The 13,906-nt window shown below is 44.4% G+C and overlaps 1 protein-coding gene and 1 long non-coding RNA gene across 3 annotated transcripts; both read right to left on the bottom strand.

The window, feature by feature from the left end:
- Nucleotides 1-209: 209 nt before the first annotated feature.
- On the bottom strand, nucleotides 210-7,746 carry LOC116939250 (non-selective voltage-gated ion channel VDAC2-like). Its single transcript, XM_032947430.2, has 8 exons — nucleotides 7,013-7,746; nucleotides 6,866-6,915; nucleotides 6,292-6,444; nucleotides 3,780-3,832; nucleotides 2,714-2,941; nucleotides 1,713-1,863; nucleotides 1,280-1,337; nucleotides 210-1,171 (listed from the first exon to the last, which is right to left on the bottom strand). The coding sequence occupies exons 1-8, from the start codon at nucleotides 7,092-7,094 to the stop codon at nucleotides 1,080-1,082; spliced, it is 867 nt and encodes a 288-aa protein (XP_032803321.1). The 5' UTR covers nucleotides 7,095-7,746; the 3' UTR covers nucleotides 210-1,079.
- A 1,097-nt stretch (nucleotides 7,747-8,843) lies between these two features.
- Nucleotides 8,844-13,864, bottom strand: LOC116939248 (uncharacterized). Of its 2 annotated transcripts, none has more exons than XR_012939351.1 (6): nucleotides 13,187-13,864; nucleotides 12,796-12,963; nucleotides 11,300-12,299; nucleotides 10,985-11,113; nucleotides 10,366-10,453; nucleotides 8,844-9,536 (listed from the first exon to the last, which is right to left on the bottom strand). It is a non-coding gene; the product is annotated as an uncharacterized LOC116939248 (long non-coding RNA). The 2 variants fall into 2 exon arrangements; XR_012939345.1 differs by having other exon boundaries at nucleotides 13,765-13,864.
- Between the last annotated feature and the right edge of the window lie 42 nt (nucleotides 13,865-13,906).

Here is a 13,906-nt window from a genome sequence, read left to right as displayed (position 1 = left end):
TGGAGCTATGCAATTCAAAATCTAGATTTAAAACTAATTTCTTGAGAACTACTTTGTGTTTAGTTTCTTGTCCGTCCCCCGCAGCTCCGATTAGGACAGTTGGCTACGTACGGTGTGAAAAAAGTAAAACATACATACATGCTAAGCCGAAACATAATGGAGGAAATCACTTTTTCGTTAAACGCTATGAGAATTTGGCAAGACAATGCTTGTCGGATAAATGCTTTAATGCAAGGACAGCAGCAGCCAGTGCTTTGAGACCACGCCACAAAGTATACAGCAGCACATGAATTTACAAGGTTTCTTCACCGAATTTCCTATTAAGTGTGGATCACAAACATAGATACTGCCAACAAAACACAACTTGGAAAGTGTGCCAAGCACGGAGAAATGCACACTTGGATTTATACTGAGGCAGCAAGCCTGTGAATATGTCCAATGAGAGACGGAGTGAGGACCACGTTTGCGGGTGCGAGGTCCACTATAGCAGCAGCACCGAGCGGGGTGTTGGTGTGGGTAGCCATTCACCCGACAGTGGAGACCACTTTTGGAGGTTTAGTTTACACTGCTCATCACAACACTGTGAAAGACGAGCCACTGCGGAACAGCTAACATTCCCACAATTCCATATACTGCAATCACATAACCTTGCACAATTCACTAAAACCGTTTAGTTTTTAATGTACAATCGCCCCAGATTTAACACGTTTGGACATTTATTATCGTGCACAGGAATGTTATATTTGATTTCGCATCAGTTTACATTTGTAGCCTTTATACATAGATTGATATCAGTTCCAGAAACAAATAATTTATATAAACTGTGCAATTATTCACATTATAACATTTTTTAACTGTAGTGTATCGACAGAGATTAGCGTCTCCTGTCTCCACATATACATGTGTATGCATGTTGAAATGCTTTCAAATCATATGTAGCCAAATGTGCTAATTGCAAGGAGTATATATACATGTGCAAAACTCCTTAACGTGCAAATATGAGCCCTGTGTCGGAACCCGCATCGCACGCGTGTACATGTACGTGTGCATCACGCACGTGCCCTCCAGCCATGACGAGACTAAGCCTCCAGCTCCAGTCCCAGCCCAAGTTTGTGACCGCCAGAATTGATATTCTTTACATCGAGTAGTCCACAGAGACTCAGTTTCACTCCTACACGCGCACACACACAAATACACAAGTGAACGTCCGATACGAACATGCTTCACAAAGGCACTTCGGCACGTGTTGGCTGTGGAACCGTGCACAATTAGAAGTTACCAGGCCGCAGGGCTTGTGTGTAGCTCAGTCCCAGCAGGCTTGCACTGTTCATCTTCCCCTGCAACACAAGCACGACTGCTAAAATCGTTGTAACAGATGCAGGTGTTGTGCGAGTGAGTTTTAATTAAATATTTAAATTTGATGAGACTGGCGGCACATGTCGGTGAGTCTGGGAGATTGTTCCATGCTGAAGCAGCTCCGTGTCTGAGCGAAAGTGCCTGTTCGGGTTTTAATTCTGGAGACAGTTAAAAAGTCATACTTTTTGGACCGAAGAATTGAGTTATCTTGTGTTTTCATGTCTTTAAAATCATCTGAATGTTCAGCAAATAAAACGATCATGCCGCATCCCCAAGTGTGTGTCAAGTCCATTTTAACCCTGCCTAGTGCAAGCACCCTATACAAACGTGCGGTGCATGTGGGGGGCAGTGAGTACCGACACGGACGCATTCTGGTCAATCTTGTAGGTGCCCCCCAAAGTGAAGCGTGGGTGGGGCGCACCAGCACTCCAGGCCAGACGCACAGCCGTGTCGAGGCGTTCGCTCACACGCTGGAAATAGGAACCCGAAAACTCCACTCCGTCAACTCTGCAAACACGCGCAGTGGACGCCAAGCACATGTGTTGGCTACAAATGTTAACAGCAACAATAGAATGGAGCAGGGATGATTTTCATGAACATAAAAAATTCGGATTTTCAAATTTCTAAGGCTACTTTATAACCCATTTGTATTTTTGGGTAATTACCATGGCGTACTATAATCTGACTGGATGGTTCAGCAGCAGAGCAAGTGCCTAACAATTGGAACGTTGCCAGTCCAAATCCTGGTTGGGGGTTGAGTTTGCCCATCATACTGCCAAGGCAATACAATGAGTACCCCTTTGTGGGGGAACAAAACAGTGGTTGTCTTAAAGATAGACTAGGCCCTGCCATAAGAATGAGTAATTTACATTACTGGCTCAAAATTGTAAACAATAGATAAGCAGTGGATAAATGGTCATTTCAGTAGGAAATCACGTGACTGATGTAATGTGTGCTTGTGGTCAAAAGTGATGTCACTCAATGTCACGTGACGCCCACAGAACTGGCGCAACATCAGTGGTGTTACTTTGGTTTTCAGATTAAACCAAAACATTGTCTAATCATCCAAAATTTACTCTGTAGGCCAGATTAATAGATTCTCAAGATTATTCTGAAATCAGGAACACATTCAGATTGTGTTACGGGTGTACAATAAATATTGTATTGCATGACCCTGCGTTTAAACATCCTGTATTCATGGTACCGTATGTCGCTGTGTATTGTTACTCTTGAAACCACGTCACATTGTGAGAAACCAGCGTTTCCCATCCCATTAAATGTCATCCTGCTTCCATCATAGAACACAACATGGCTCAACACACAACTTGGCCACGTGGCAGACGCACACTGGGCGTACACGTTGGTAAGAAGCTGGAAGTCCTCGGTCATGTATCCCAGCGAAATGCGGTTAGAAGTGATCTTCCTTTTGCCAACGTCGAGCCCCATATGGTACCCAGCGAGCCAGCCTCGAGCTGCGAGCACCACGGAGCTGGCCACAATGGGCCCTCCCAAGGACACATCCACGTCCGTTGTGGCCGAAACAAATGGTCGTGCATACAGAACCTTCACCAGCCCAGTCTTCTTGCTACATTCGCGGACAAAACACAAATTAATGACAGCAAAATCACTGGAAAATGTAGGTCACACCACCATCCATAATTATAAATCCACTTACCCAACAGTTTGTTATTATTGCACTTGTTGATCCAGGAAAGTCGCACCGAGTCTCAAGACAATTTTTTAGGGTTCTGCCCAGTTGTCGTGGTAGTAAGTGATGTTTCTGCTATGTGTGATCCCAATTGAGTAATTTGCAGGTATTTTCTTTAGCATTGGGATTTTTGTCCAAAACCAGTTATGTTGTAAGTTTTTAGCTATAGTAGGAAACCTGATAACCGAGAAAATCCATGCAGAACAGGGGGTAGAACACACAAATGCCACACAGCAGGGCATCTGTGTTGGGAATCGAACTCAGGACCTTCTAGCTGTGAATTGCGGGTGTTGCCCCTCGCTGCCACCATCCTGCTGCCCACTGCTGAGTGGAAGCTCCCCTAAGCCACTGCCATCACTTCTCACGGTCTTGCACTGCAACAATCCATCCGTTAACTAAACTTGAACTTATTTCATCGCTGCATCTCTTCGGTGAATGTCCCGACGGATGAACTGCATTCCTTGGCTGCCACTTATTATTTCTGACCATCCTCCATCATCCCTTGCCGCCAAGCTGCATCCTTCTCAAGCTCGCTGTGTAGCACACAACCTTAGGAAGGCCACAACCGATTACCACTTCTGCAGCAGCAACTCAGCTTCTTCACCAAACAGTTTGTTAGGCTTTCCAAAGTTGGATCAATTAATTATTTCATTAAACCTCTCAGGCATTAAAGACTGTGAAGACTTCAATATAAACACACATATAAGTGACTTACCCAGTGTTTGGAGAAAAACTTGTGTCAAAAACCAACTGCAGCCCCTTTGCCAACTGCAAGGCAAACAAGCAATTGAAGGAGATAGCAGCTACACATTGCATGTACACACATGGCAGGAAAGCCGTGACCTATTCACGAAGCTGGACAAGTTTGGTGTCATGTATCCGTAGTCATATGATGAACATCCATGATTCAAGGTAACAGTTCGATTCAATATTCTCTCAAAATTCGCATAATTTTACTCTGGTGTGCATTGTCTTGTATTGCGCTTTAGGGTGATTTTGTTTAACAAAGAGACCAGGATAAGCCACATTTTCAAGGGCGACCTGGGTCACCAAAATAACAAAGTACACAAATGAAGCAAATAGAAATCAGAACAAAACCACGTAACAGGATAAACTGAAACCAGTGCAAATGCTTAATAATAAACATGATAATGTACTAAACAAGACAGTAATAAACAAAACAAAAAACAATATAAACACATAAAATATTGTAAATGTTGTGGCTTGGCTCTCCAACACATCGGTGTGCTGTACTAGTGACGACTTAGCATGTTCTGTTTATGTGACAACCATTACTAGTTGGCTGTGTCGGGCCGTGGCGGGTTTTAACGACACATTTATATATTTATGCGATCTAACCCAAAAAACCTCTATTATGGACATAACACAAAATAAACAAACACAAACGCGATGTGTATTCGATGTGCAGTTTTTGGATGAAAGTTGGCTCAGGCAAGATATTTAACAACTGCTCACAGAAAAATGTAGCTCAAGAAACGAGAATAGATGTCGGGGAATCCCGGAAGCCCGCGCCGCCCATTTGTAATCTGCGTTGTTGCCCTATCTGTGTTTAGAATAATTTAAATCATGTTTAAGAAATGTGCACACAGAAAATTATGGATGTTTACACACATCCTTCTGCAAGTACTGTGCGGCGTAATGATCGCCGTGCATCGATTATATCCATCACACGACCCGCGGGCGACGCATTCTCACAGCGGTTACCAACAAGAGGGTGTCATGCATTAGACGTATGTGTGTATTCGTGAGTAATGCGTGGATAGCGAGCACACGAGGTATGCCTGTGATAGCGAGCAACGCCGGCGCGAGAGTCGCTGGGCTGAGTCCTTGCACTACCAAAATGTCCCTTTGCCCCCAGCCGAGTTCGCACTGCTTAGTGGTGAATCGCTGTTGTGTGTGCAGTAGTGAGGCGTGTGTAGCGGCAGCGGTGAGCCCCAGTGACGTGCGGTGAGGTCAATGGCTGGGGAGGCACTGGCTAGTGTCAGAGCCAGATTCACAGAGGGGGCGTGGCCTCATGGAGGGGGCATAACCTCACCGAGGGAGGCGTGGCCTCACTGTGGGGGCGTGTTAGACACATCCCCCTCAGTGAGGCAGATGTGATAGCTGCCTCCCCTTGTGCTTTTTCATTGCAGTTTCATGACGAGACCAGCCAGCCTAAATATCTTGATATACATACGTGAAATAAGTTGCCTGGAGTATGGAAGGCGAGGACATGAAATGAAAGGGTCGCGTTCGTGAACACAAGGCAGATCTGAAACACGGTAGGACCAATACTTCTGCCATTGCCGATCATTGTTTTAATGCTGTGGGCTCACACGAAATTGATTTTTCCAAGACGGAGGTACTCTGCAAACCTACCGGCTACCTTCAGAGATTTGTTCATGAAGCCATCCAGATATATAAACACAGACACAACTTCAACTGAGAGGATGGGTACAAACTGAGCAATCATTGGAAGGACGTTATTAACCAGGTAAAGTCTTAACTGACTGTGATGTTTCCATCCTACCTGCCTATGTCAGCTGTTATTTCTTACTCTGTGTCTCTCTATGCCTCTCTCTTAGATCTCTCATACTCACATGCCCTTTGAATTGCACCCGTTGGGTTGTACTCCCTCGTCGAGGAGGCCGCTCTCCTCCTATCTTACAGTTACATGCTAATTTATCACATTAACATCACTAGCCCCGGCCACTTCTTTATGACCCTTGGGCTACACCCATTTCAAAGCTTTTAAAACAATCTGCCTCAGCAGTAGACCAGGCTTTCCCACCTGATGACGGGCGCTTGTGTTGCGCCCGAAACGTCGTGATTTATTTTATACCTACGTGACTTTACCGAAATAACCAAAGAGTATGAAGGAAGGGGTCTACAAATATTACATTGGTGACATACTGAGACAGTAACAGGAGCACGCTTATTGCCCGCGCAATAAGCGCGCTCAGAGGGGAGGCTGAGCTTGTCGCTGCCTCACCTCTCGTCTCTTCCTGTATTTGCTGCGGAGCTCCGCAAATTTGGCGATTTTTTACTATATGATTGGAATCGTACAGAAATTACATTTATAACACAAATCAGTGGAAAAATCTGAATATCTTTTTTATTTGATTATTTTTTTCACTTTTCGTAACAGCGATTTTCATTGGAGTATGACAGGTGAGGCTCTGCCTCCCCTGCCTCCCCTGACCGCACGGCTCATGGTGAGCACGCACCTGGTCGTCCACCGAGATGCGCGTGCCCAGGCAGTTGTCCGTGCTCCAGCACTCGACGAGGCGCAGGCCGCGCTCGGGCCAGCTGTACCGCGTCTCCAGGGCGCCACTCACTCGGCCCGAGTCCGTGTGGGATGCCCCGCGGGTGTTGAATTCCTGCCCGGGGGGTGGGGGGGGGACAGAGGCGGTGGAGACTCGCGGCAACGAGTTCGGTATCACGAGCCATCGTCATCTCAGTGTCCGATGCGAAGCGCTCTCTGTTGGCGAGGCTTCATGCGTCTTGGCGTATTTCGCTCGCAAGGGAAATAAAGCACTCATCACCTCTTTCCCTTATTTGCCTCGTCTCATCAAATAATCTCAGCAGAGTTCGGCTTGCTTGCATTGCGTGTGTCCTCTACTGACCAGACACAAGGAGGCGTGGCTGTGGGGATGTGTACAATTTACGTTGGTTTGTATGTGTACAAAGACGTGAAGGAGGCGTCTGCTTGTTTGTTGTTTCTGGTATTTTCCACAAGGACGCCAATGATTATTTTGTGTTAAATCCGCTCAGCCATTCCATGGCGCAAACAGCCCTCACCACTCCACTGGCCGCCCTGGTCGTGAAGTCCAGTTTGACGAGCCCGAAGCCTGCGGCGGGAGAGAAACAGCAGCGCCAATTAGTCTGTGTCATGGCCTCAGCTGGCGTCGCGAGAGTGACGAAGCGTCAGTGAGTGGCGCCGCACACCGTAGCCCTTGGTGAAGACTTCCCGCGCCGCCTCGCCCAGGCTCTCGAAGAAGGGCGGCGCCTTCTCCTCGCACCGCGCCATGGCCCCGCGGGGAGAGGTGGCGACTCCGCGTGGAGAGGAGAGAGCGCGGAGAGCACAGAGGACAGGAAAGAGAGGGGAGGAATCCGAGTTGAGAGCAGCGGCCAGAGAGAGGAGCACAGGAGACCCTCACGGGCGCGATGAGCGCGGGGACTGCGGCTCCTCGAGGCAGGTGGTGCACCCTGGCGGGCGACGTCCCCGTGATGGCGCGGGGTTAACGCGCAGACACCGTTATAACAGCACAGACCCTCGCTTTAAACCAGTTATATCTTCTCTTCAGTACTCGTATTGGCGCCGTGATGATGGCGATTACGAGCGATGTACTTCTCATGCGGCGTGTCACTTCCGCGGTGTCATAGACAATGGCGCGTCATCATCCCCTGTCGCCCTGCATCCGCACCGCAGGCCCCCGGTCTCCCTGCTCAACACAGACGGCAGCACTCGTGCTCCTCGGTACACACGCTCTCTGCAGTACAACTGCAGTACTGCAAAGCACCGCGAATTGTGCGTCCCCGAACTGCCCTTGCAAACGAGATGCTCTATCTCAAGGGAGCAATTGAGTAGCATTTAAATAAAAACAATTGCATCCATGCGTCGATGATTACGAGGCCCAATTGGTTCGAGTGACAGGGAACCAGGTTGCAGGCTGTAATCGCTCTCAGAACAGAAATGGCAAGTTGGCACGGAATTTCACACAATCGCTCTCGTGCCTCCCACTGTCCACTTATGTAATCCAATGTATTATTCATTGCTACGTCAAAGATGATCATCATGTTATCGTGGCGCGAAGATCGATGATGCCACCACACCTCTATCCTCCGCCAGATCCCGCAGCTACTGCACAGTTTACTCGTGAACCCCAAAATCTGCCCCAACAGTCTCCCACCATCTGGCATTAGGTCTTCTCTTCCCCTTGATCACCGGACTCGATAATAAAACAATAATCTCTACAACACTTGGGAACGTTAAAACGCTGCAAGTCAAAAACGCTGTAAAGTGATTTGATCTCCCTCTTGTGTACTGCACATATCTCTCATGATTCAAATGTTTTCGAGCCTAGTGGTTAAATACATTGCATTCTCCATGAGCTCAGACCATCAGAAGGCAGTCTACAAAATGTACACGGCTCGTGTATTGACCCATACGCAGTGTTCATTTATCCCCACCAATTTAATCAGCTGTATTGATAACTCCATGTGCAGTACCTCCAAACAGCAACCGCGCTCTATCCACTACTGGATGAATTTCTCTCCAAGCGGTCCTCATCCCTATGCAACAATCTATCTCGCTCTTGCACACGAGCTCATTTCATTGCTCCATTTTCCACAGCAGTCATTCTCTCGAACGTGTTCGCTCATTTGACTGCCAGTCCTTAGTTTCGATCATTGGCCATCATGCCTTCTAGAGCGTCGTGTCCCGGCCTAGGGAACTGTTATTAAATCAGAATTATGGCTCTAACTTGTGTCTGTTCTCTGATCAGTGAGTTTATGTTTCAGTGAAATTCCAATAATTAATTTCTCCATTCTGCTTTGACGTAACTTTCAGCATGTATTCCATTCTCTTTGTCAGTGCCCATGTTTCCCATCCACGTGTCATAAGGTAATATGCAATGATTGAATACGTTCTTCTGTAGGCAACCAGATAGTGTAAAAGTCAAAGGGATATCAAATAGCATTGTGCCTAAACCTTTGCAGACTACATAGGCAATTTTACTTTGTGGCAATGTACGCAGTCATCCAAGCTCTCAGAAACGAAGGTGTAAATAAACATGTTTACATTTAAACCAATTTACAAATATAGAATAGCTGCACTAAGGTTGTTTCAAGACAACAACACATCCTTGAAAGGGAGTCAGACAAGGAGATGAAAATTTACCACATGTATTTAGAGCAAATATACGTTTTTTTTATTGTATTGGAAATGTAAAGGTATAAGTTTAAGTGAAAAGAAATATTAACCATCTCGTGTACCTCTCATGAGGTCAAACTATTTTTTGATAAACTGTATTACAGATGTAAGAGTACACAATTAATGTGATGTGTTGTGTTCATTGCAGACCAGTAGAATCAAAGCAGACCAGTGGAGTATACTGTCAGGTACAGCACACTCGTTTTACGTATTGTCGTTGTAGGATAAAATGTGGTTTTCTATGAATTCCAAATGAATTCGCTACACCACTGGCTTAAATATTTCAGCAGTGACAATTTAACAATGACGGTTATTCCGTATTATCACAACACTGCCAACTGCAATGTTAAGAAAAAACTAAACTTTCAAAAACGTGTCAATATTTAAACGAGAGCAATGAACATAAACGCTGATTTGAGTTTTAGCACGGAGGAAACAAAGTGTCTCGTCATGTTGTCTCTGCCACGTCCCACAAGAAGTCCAAGGCTCCAGGATTCTCCTCTGTCTGCTCTTCCTCTGATTCATATGCCGATGTCGCTGACATGAAGACACACAAATATACATGAATGTGAAACATTTGTTGAACTCCCTATCATAAGTACTAAAATAAAATTATGAGTCTTGACATACAGCTTTAATGACTGCAGGAATTCATATTCTTTGGGTCTTTCGGTAAAGTCACGTAGATAGAAAAAATGATAAAATAATAAAAATGAAAATAAAGTGAATAAAAAATTAGAAAAATATCACGTTTCGATCGCAACACATTTTTATTATTTTATTGTTATAATTTTTTCTATCTACGTGACTTTACAGAAAGACCCAAAGAATATAACATTATGAGGATTCATATGTACATAAATCCCCTATATACTTAGCTCTTTCGGTAAAGTCACGTTGAAGGGAAACAATAAAATAATAAAATATATAAAAACAATATATTTTAAAATATATATAAACAATATATTTTATTATTTTATTGTTTCCCTTCAACGTGACTTTACCGAAAGAGCTAAGAATATGAATTACTGCAGTCACGAAAGCTTTAAATCAAAATTTAAATCCCTTATAGTAAATCTTGGGGCAGGAATGTGGTATATTTGAGAGCGCTCTACAGAACATGACATTAGGACTTATTTCGAGTGATCTCAATAATGCATTGGGCTCGAACTGATGCAATTACTATACTAAAGTACAAATAACTAAGTCTTCAAAATTCTCGTGAATAATGTCAATGCTCATGGTGATATTGTTACATAGTCCTCCTCCTTAATCGTACCGGACTTCCCACTCAGTTTTAATAGAACATGAGATTACTCAGAAGTTTCTCAGAAAATGTGGACATCGCACCCAGTTCTCTGCTTACCGGTCGCCGTATGCACGGATTTGTAGTCACTAAAGAGATCGATCAAAATCCTCCACTCGTTCTTTCCTTCATCCAGCTTTTGCCACTGCTATGAATTCAAGTTTACACACACGAACGGTTAAATGTTAATGTTTTTTAAAAATCTAATTCATGAAGGTAAAAGTTAAAGGTACAGTTCTGCTGGTGGAAGAGCCTCCACAAGAGGGCAGTTGGTCTACTCTTCCACGCTGATCAGACGTGTTAAAGTGGGAGTACCTACTAAACCTTACCTAAAATCAACTGTGGGGAAGCCATTTAGACTACTGGGTCGACAAAGGAAGTGGGGGATCTTAATAAACTTGGCCCATTGTTTAAACTGCCACACCAGAATAAGGAATTTAACCGATAACCTCTTTTTTTTTAAACCAGTGTATAAACCATTACACCACGGCAGTGCTCAGGCAGATACAGTGAATTAAATGGTGATTGTATACGTACCAAAGCAAATATATAATTTTATCAATGATATGTGGAATAGTTAATCACGCCTTTCCCTTAAACGTCATTACAGTATTGTACTTTTGACTTGAATAGAAAATGTGCTGATTGTGCTATGTCAACAGTTGCAGTACTTTGTTACCACATCATGTTCCACTTCGTGTGTCTCATTTTCCCAAGGCACCCAGTCATCCATGTGGCCTTTGATTTCTTTAATCTCTTCCAAGCCTTGGTTCTCTTTGTCTGCTTCCCAAACATCTTCCATATGCGACTGGTAAAGTTAATGTAAATAGTCATTCATACACTAACATGAAAGCAATTAAAGTAAATATTTTAATGTGTATAGCTTTAGATGTTGTGCATACAGGCGACGAGTATTTAGTGATCAAATTTCAGTACTTGAAAGGATGTATAGTTGAAATTCATTTAACAAATGATATACTCATGTATCACTTACGTCTGAGTCTGTCGTGGAGAAATTAGAGCTCTGGGAGTCTATGTCCATGTTTGAATCATCTGCACTGCATGTTTCTGTACACTGTCCATGAAGAAAATAATTGCACCTGTCCTGGTTCGGACCTATCAGAGTCTCACATGTATCCCAAGGCGCCTGTGTGTGGTCCCGCTCAGTACACCGCATCTGCTTTTCGAAGAACCCACCAGGAATCATCTCTGTGGCTTGCAGGATAGTATCTTTCTGGTACCATTGGTTCTTTCTGCCTTGTGATGTTTCTCTTTTAAAATCCTCATCTTCTGTTACATCTCCGCAGTGCCTGGCCACCTGACCCAGTCGGCTGTCACCTTGTGTTGCCTCACACACCTCATCTTGCTCACTGATGTTTTGTTTTTTATCCTTACCTGTTTGGATCTCATTATGAAAAGGCATAGAGTTACTTTCATCATCATTGCTCGTTTCATCACATATTTTTGAATCTTCCTGAAAAAGCTGATTGTAATATTGTGTTTTAATTTCTATATGTTTACGAGTCACTTTTGGTGAACGAGTGATAAGAATTGATTGTTTTTTGAGGTGACGCTCAGAATACATCTGCCCAGCCCCTTCATTAACGATACACACTGGTTTGCTCTTTTGCATTTCCCCCGGTTGGCTTTTCATCAGATTACTCACATCGGCATTCATGTCCATAGTATGCAAACCTGCATCCATTTTCATTCTGCTGTTGTGGAACTTTCTCGTGAATTTACCATTTTCAAAGTTTGCAGTCCCTATTTTTTCATTTTCAGAGGAAACTTCGTCATGATTCCTCATGGCTCTTTTAACTCTTGTTGCAAGATCTATCACTGGGACATTATTTTCATCTTCCTCGAAACTGAAGGGTGTATTCATGGCCGTGTTTGTACAAGTCGAGGTGGCCAGTGACTCTTTACCACACGCTCTCTCGTCCAGCTTCAGGAAAGCCTGTGCCACCACCGGTGAGGTGTTCTTGATGGCTGACCTTTATGATCATGGACAAAAAAAAGAGAAAACGCTCATTGTAGAAATACAACTTGAATTGTAAATGTGATTGAAATGTATATTTTAAATATTGACTTAAAGCTTTGGTGACTGCAGGAATTCATATTATTTGGGTCTTTCGGTAAAGTCACGTAGATAAGGTTCAAAGAAAATAACAAAAAACTACGTTTCGACCGCAACAAGCCGGCCGCTTGTGTTGAAACGTCGTAGTTTTTTTGTTATTTTCTTTGAACCTATCTACGTGACTTTACCGAAAGACCCAAACGAATATGTATATTTTAAAGCAAGTGTTTTATGGCAATTAGCAGTGTTAGCTTTGCCACCTTTTCTAAGTAAACTGTGGAGTAAACTGTAATAAAGTTCAACACAGCAAGACCGGAACTAGATCTCAGTACAACTCAATTCTTTCCACCTGAACATAAGAGCCAATTCCCGGACGGACAGGTGACAACCCCAGGCAGCCTTCGTGAACTCACCCGTTAAGTTTGCGTGAACCTGTCGAGAGGGCCTCGAGCGTCGCCTTGTGGGCACGCCAAGCCAAGCGGAGTCGAGCTCGCAGTTGGGATTTTCTCAAGAATGGAAAACATCTCCGTAAGCGGCTCAGCTCCTTCCCCTCAAACGCACGGAATATGGAGCTCTGCATTCTGCAAACAGCGTGTGAGGGGAGTCTTAGTAGCATCGATCCTAACACCAACACCACACGACAAGTTTTCTGGTCAGCGGTCCACAGCACATCCTTCCTTAAATTACTCTCTTAATAGGAGTTAAAGGAATATTGCACTTCAGGTGGAGTTTGTATGTTCTCTACCCCTGTTCTGCGTAGGTTTCCTACGGTTTCCCACACAGCGAAACACATATATAATGTACCTGGTATTGGCCAAACAGCCCAATGTTGGCAAAAATACCTAGAAATTACTCAATTGGGATAACACATAGGATCAATATCGGCCCCTACTGCGACAACTTAGCAGGATCCTCCTGAGGAAGAGTTTTCCCGCCTAAACAAGCGACATTACAATAAAAAATAAATCCATCGTACAGAAGGCTGCATGCAATGTAGCGCCTCTTGTGGCTGCAGGGGCCGCGTGTTCATAATACGGGGTTAGATCGAGTAAATATAAACAAAGAAACCCTGTATTATGGATATTGGTCGCGAAAGCCTACGTGTTAAGGCACGTGTTCCCATTACAACGAACAATCGACATCTGAACCCAATCGACCCCCTTCCTCAGCCAATACATCGTAACCTGCACTCCACGGATCGCTAGGGAGGTTCGTTGTGAAACGCGGGCTCCGTGAAGTTCAAACACTGCATGTTAATCAATGCCGTTTACTGTTTAATGGGGTTTCATACTAATTGTAGAATGTGGTTTATCATTAAGTCGTTTTAACGCAATTATCTGAAATTACACTAATTGCGCTTAACGTAGACACGAGCTCGTTACCCCTAAGACGCCACACAGGCCCACGTGACGTGTCACGTGGGCCCCACGAGGGACAGCGGCGATAAGGTTTAGGGGACTTCTCAAGTGCGCACCACGGGGACCCTTACAGTGTGAACCAAGGGGCTCTTCACAGCGTGGACCA

This window comes from Petromyzon marinus, chromosome 5, assembly GCF_048934315.1.
Source record: "Petromyzon marinus isolate PM22_M1 ecotype Great Lakes invasive population chromosome 5, UKy_Petmar_22M1.pri1.0, whole genome shotgun sequence".
Taxonomy (NCBI): Eukaryota; Metazoa; Chordata; class Hyperoartia; order Petromyzontiformes; family Petromyzontidae; genus Petromyzon; species Petromyzon marinus.
Note: the sequence above shows the minus strand (reverse complement) of the source record. Positions and strands in the feature narration are given on the sequence as shown.